Genomic DNA, 5387 nt, shown 5'->3' on the forward strand with positions numbered 1-5387 from the left:
AAAGCGGGGATGCAATGATATCATGTGATTGGCTCGTGGAATTCATGGTCAATTTTGGTTGGTTTAACTAAAGAGCGAATGCCCTGAATCAGCTTATTAGTTTAGGAAAGAGAAAGAAAGAGGTGAAAGAAAGCTTAAAAGTCTTCCTAAAAGAATTTACGCTGAGCTTCATTTCTCTTTTAATGCAGCCTCAGAGTATGAAGAGGTGGTGTAACATTTTAGTCTTAAAACAATGAAGATGCAGTCTAGTACCTGAATATATAATATGTGATTTAGAAGATACAGTTATAACAATGAGTCTTAATGTGTATGGCAGTATTACACACAAATATTGGGATGATGGGGTTGGTTCATACTTCTGTAGGGGAAGCAAAGAGAAAAAAATGTGCATTATGCATCCAAATTAATTTAAATTGTATTTTCATAATCCAGTTATCAATTATCAAAATAAACCCTAATAATGGAATGATCGCATAGCTTCTGTAAACCCTGCATATTTCTACCCTTAATTTACTTGATCTAACTCAGGGTTTTTCTTGTTCTAGACATCACGTACCAGAAAAACTACTTCTCGATGTCAGAGCCTGGTGTGGGACGCTTCCTCGTGGCCTTCTCATTGCAGGGTCTAGTCTTTATTATTTTGCTGTTTGTCATCGAGCTGCAGTGTGTCCGCACTCTCCGGCGATTCCTCACCTCCCTGGGCAGAAGACGGAAACAGGTAGCTGTGAACAAGGCAGGGTTTGTCTTTTTCTGTGTTTTTTGTGTGTGTTTTGTTTGGAAGAATGGAAACTTTCCAATTGAATCAGAAATCTCCTAGCAGCCACAGCTTGCACTGCACAGGAGGTCTCTCTAAGAAACTATTTTCAAAGTGTGGTTAAATATATTCAAACTGAAGCCTTGAAAAAGATAAGTCTCTAAAGACAACTAGAGTAGTGGTTGTAGATCCACAAAGTGAATGGCAGATTTGATTCAAACACTGGGAGTAGACAACATGGGAACGCTTTATGAAAAGGATCATTCCACTTAGAAACACTAGTGTGGTTTATCTTTAGTTTAATGGCAGTTGGCAACATTTGACTCTCATAAAAGAGTCACTTTGTAGTCAGTTAGCATTTTGATATGTGAGATTTCAAAGCAGCATGAGACTAATACAGAAATCAAAGAAGCAAAGTTATCCGCCCTGTAATGGCGTTTTTCCATTAATGGTATCTGCTCGCCTCGACTCTGCTCGGCCCATCCACCTTTTTTCCATTGCAGATTAGTTCGGTCTCAGCGTGAGGCGAGCCATGGCTGATAGTCATAGCAGGAAATTGCCGTGACCTTACGTGACACACACACACAGAACGTTGAAGGTGTATTGTTTTTGACTCTCGGCATGTGGCTGCCAAGCCAGAAGACAAATTAGTTTGAAAAGAAGCTGGAGGCAACGAAAAACAAAACCGCTGGCTAAAGTAATTAAACGTTAACCACCCCTCGTCTGTCGCTAGCAATGATGACACAGTGAATAATGACTATTCTCTCCGGCCAATCAGTAATCTGCAGGTTTTCACGTCACCTTTTATTATTGCCTCAGCTTGCTTGGAACCTCGACTGTGCTAGTACTAAAAAAAAAAAAAAAAACTGTTAGCAGCTACCAGACACTTTTTTTCGTAATGGGAAACCAAAATAGTAGAGGCGAGTCGAGTACATACCATGCAGTGGAAAAAGGCCATAAGTGCAGATGCCCCTGTAAATGGTTTTATCATACCAAGGATAAAAGTCTTGTATTAAATTAAATTGCTTTTTCCAAAATTGATACATTTCAATACTCACTCGTCACGTAATAAAACCAGTCTGCGCCACACTTTATCAGGCAGAAAAGTCAACAAGGTGCTACTACACACTAATAAGATCTATAACCACCTCTGGGTTCATCAGCACATTGATTTTACTAAGGATTCTGTCACATATAAGAATTGCATAGCTCATCTGAAAGTCTGAAACTTCTCTAACACTTTAGTGAGTACTTGATTAATCGATTAGTTAATCAACAGGAAATTAATCTGCAACTGTTTTGATGATTAATAATCTTTTAATCTTTTGACTTTTTAAGAAAAAGTGCCAAACATTGCCATGTTTGAGCTTCTCAGTTCATAGAATTTTCTTGAATCTCAGTTTCAGACAGTTGCTCGGACAAAACAAGCAATTTGAAGACGTCGTCTTTGGCAGCCATTTTTTGTTATCATGATGAATTGAGAAAATTATTGTCTGATAGTTGTTGTCGTTAGTGGCAACCCAAAATGCTTTCATGAAAAGAGTTATAGGTCGAAGATTACAGTTTCCATATCTTATGTAAAATAGCTAAGCTTGCCTAATCTTGTCCATGAAGTGTAATTAAATGTATATTATTTCTGTCTACCCCTATGACATACTATAACATAGTACTACTTATAAAGTATTTAAAAAAAAAAAAAACTCTGGACATGACATCACCTTGTGACATAGGGACACAGTGTCTTACTTCTTTGGGTTGATATTTTTGTGTGTGTGTTAGTTACCTCTTATAGAGGATACAGCACTGCTTCCAGAGGACAGGGACGTGGCAGAAGAGAGGAAAAGGGTCCTGGAGTGCCAGCCAATATTAGAGTCTATGGTTGGCAGCCCCCTCATACTACAGGAACTCAGCAAGGTACGTAGCACAGGAGTCTTCCTTGTCTGACTGAGACGGACTGTCTTGTGGTTGAAATGTGTGTCTCTGTGAGATATGACAAGGTGGTACAGACCCACTGTTATCTCTCCTTCTCAGGTGTACAGCAGCGGGGAGAGTCTTCTGGCTGTGGACAGGCTGTCTCTAGCTGTAGGGAAAGGGGAGTGTTTTGGCCTCCTAGGCTTTAACGGAGCAGGCAAGACAACAACCTTTAAGATGCTGACTGGGGATGAGAGCGTTACCTCCGGGGATGCCTACATTGATGGATACAGCATCTTGAGGGACATTAAAAAGGTAAGAGCAGAGGGAGATGGAAGGAAAGGACATTTCTGTTAAAGTAATAGCAAGATAAATGGATGCCACATAGCTTTCAAAAGGCCAAGATTTGAAAGAGGGAATTTATCTCTGGATTGCAGGTGCAGCAGCGCATTGGTTACTGCCCTCAGTTTGATGCTGTGTTGGACCACATGACAGGAAGAGAAACTCTGAGTATGTATGCCAGGCTCAGAGGAATACCAGAGAAGTATGTGTCTGGCTGTGTGGAGAATGTCTTGAGGTCGCTGCTGCTGGAGCCTCATGCCGATAAACTGATCCGCAGCTACAGGTGCGTAGACTGTTCTTAGCCATTCTGTCATTTTTCTGTTTTGTGTCACATACTACCCTGAATAATGCTGTATTTTGTGGAGCAAGTGTATGTTAATAATATGTCACCATCAACATATGCAGTGGCGGTAACAAGCGGAAGCTGAGTGCAGGCATGGCTCTGATCGGTGGGCCTCCGGTCATCTTTCTGGATGAGCCTTCGACCGGGATGGACCCTGTGGCCAGGAGGCTGCTATGGGACGCTGTAACACGCACACGGGAGTCTGGAAAGGCCATAATCATCACTTCTCATAGGTGAGCTTTATAGTTTGTATTGGGCATCAGCAGTCAGACATTTACCAAAGGTCTGAATTTGTGTATAATTTTGAGGTAGTGGTCCTTTACTTAATTATTTTTATTTTCTGCTATTTTATACTACTACCAAACTACATTTTAGAGAAAATAATAATTGATGAAACTGTACCTTGATCCTTTATTTGAATAACAGTACCAATACCTCAATAAAGAACTATTCCATTATAGTAAAATATAAGTACCTCAACGCTGTACAAAATATTATATTACATACAAAACATATTATGAGTGTCGCCGGGTTTGCTGAGTTGGTAGAGCAAGACGCACATTGACACATTGACGCAGAGGGCCAGGGTTTGAGTCCGACCTTTGGCGATTTCCTGTCTTTCACCTCTCTCTCCCCTTTCTCACCTAGCTGTCCTGTCCATTAAAGGTGGAAATGCCAAAAAAAACATATTATGAGTGTAACACAATATGATGCATTGTTATAGATGATACTTCTTTTTAGTAGTTTTGCTACCAATTCTTCTGTAATATTTTTAATTTTATACTTTTCCTTATTTTTTTACAATGTGGTACTATCAATGGAAAAGCTCTTGATACATCTTCAAATAAGTTTTACTGCTACATTTTGATACTTGAAAAGCAGAAGACATTTTGAACACCTTTGACCTGTCTCCCTGATATGTTCCTTCCCCAGTATGGAGGAGTGTGAGGCCCTGTGCACCAGGCTGGCAGTGATGGTCAACGGTCAGTTCAAGTGCCTCGGGAGTCCCCAACACCTGAAGAGCAAGTTTGGCAGTGGCTACACCCTGCTGGCAAAAATACACATAGAGGCTGAGTTGGAGGACACTGGCCTGCAGCTTTTTAAAGACTTCATTGAAAGTACCTTCCCAGGTCAGAGGCGTACATTTAACATTTACAATATTAACGATTTGATATTATTAGAACTATAAAATATTTATTTCATTCAAAGTAAACTAAAATTGTGTTTACTACCACAGTAACTATAAAAATAACCAAGTAACTAACTGTGTTTTAACATTAGATCAAAATGTACTATTATAGCTGCATTTACAGTTCTCATTCTACATTTGAATGGACAGATAACCTTTTCAAAATAGATTAAACAGTTGAGGGTGTTTGGCCGTTAACGTAATTTGAAACAAAGCAAATCTAACCACATGTATTTTCTCCCGCCACAGGAAGTCAACTAAAGGATGAGCACCAGGGAATGGTGCACTATCATTTGACTGACAAAACACTTACCTGGGCACAGGTGACTGATTTATACAGACCTCTAGTGGACAGAATTGTACAGGGCAACTCTTAAATACCAAAGCTGCAATTTTATAGCTTCAACAAAATGTTCAACCACAGAAGTTTGCAAAAAATGAAAATGTAAAATAATGGTAAAACAACACTGATAAAGTATTTGATAACACCAGAGATGCATTTATATCACACCTCTCCATGTTGTCTCCCTCTCTATTCTCTACTCCCACTTAGGTGTTTGGCACTTTGGAGGCAGCCAAAGAGAAATACCAGATTGAAGACTACTGTGTGAGCCAGATATCACTGGAGCAGGTGTTTCTCAGCTTTGCTCAGTTCCAGCACTGCAAGGAGAGTAGAAGAAAGTAAGTGATGCAAGGAATCCGTCCATCCTTTGTCCATTTTTACAGTGGTGCGTGTGTGTAGGACCTGTGTACACGGCCTTGTTTGGTCACACATCAAATGTGTTCACAGGCTGGAGCAGGTTTTGTCTTCAGCTCCATTTTACCGTGACCAACAACACACACACACA

At 40.1% G+C, this 5387-nt stretch overlaps 1 protein-coding gene across 1 annotated transcript in view; it reads left to right on the forward strand.

The window, feature by feature from the left end:
- abca3b (ATP-binding cassette, sub-family A (ABC1), member 3b) overlaps window positions 1-5381 on the forward strand; it is a 27740-nt gene extending 22359 nt beyond the window's left edge. Inside the window, exons 24-32 of the mRNA XM_032537355.1 lie at window positions 546-718; window positions 2534-2668; window positions 2786-2980; window positions 3103-3290; window positions 3413-3583; window positions 4284-4480; window positions 4789-4862; window positions 5093-5246; window positions 5292-5381. Coding sequence (XP_032393246.1) covers window positions 546-718; window positions 2534-2668; window positions 2786-2980; window positions 3103-3290; window positions 3413-3583; window positions 4284-4480; window positions 4789-4862; window positions 5093-5224 — 1265 coding nt within the window. The 3' untranslated portion in view covers window positions 5225-5246; window positions 5292-5381. The remainder of the gene's footprint in view (window positions 1-545; window positions 719-2533; window positions 2669-2785; window positions 2981-3102; window positions 3291-3412; window positions 3584-4283; window positions 4481-4788; window positions 4863-5092; window positions 5247-5291) is intronic.
- Window positions 5382-5387: the final 6 nt, after the last annotated feature.

The sequence above is a fragment of the Etheostoma spectabile genome, chromosome 15, assembly GCF_008692095.1.
Source record: "Etheostoma spectabile isolate EspeVRDwgs_2016 chromosome 15, UIUC_Espe_1.0, whole genome shotgun sequence".
NCBI classification, from domain to species: Eukaryota; Metazoa; Chordata; class Actinopteri; order Perciformes; family Percidae; genus Etheostoma; species Etheostoma spectabile.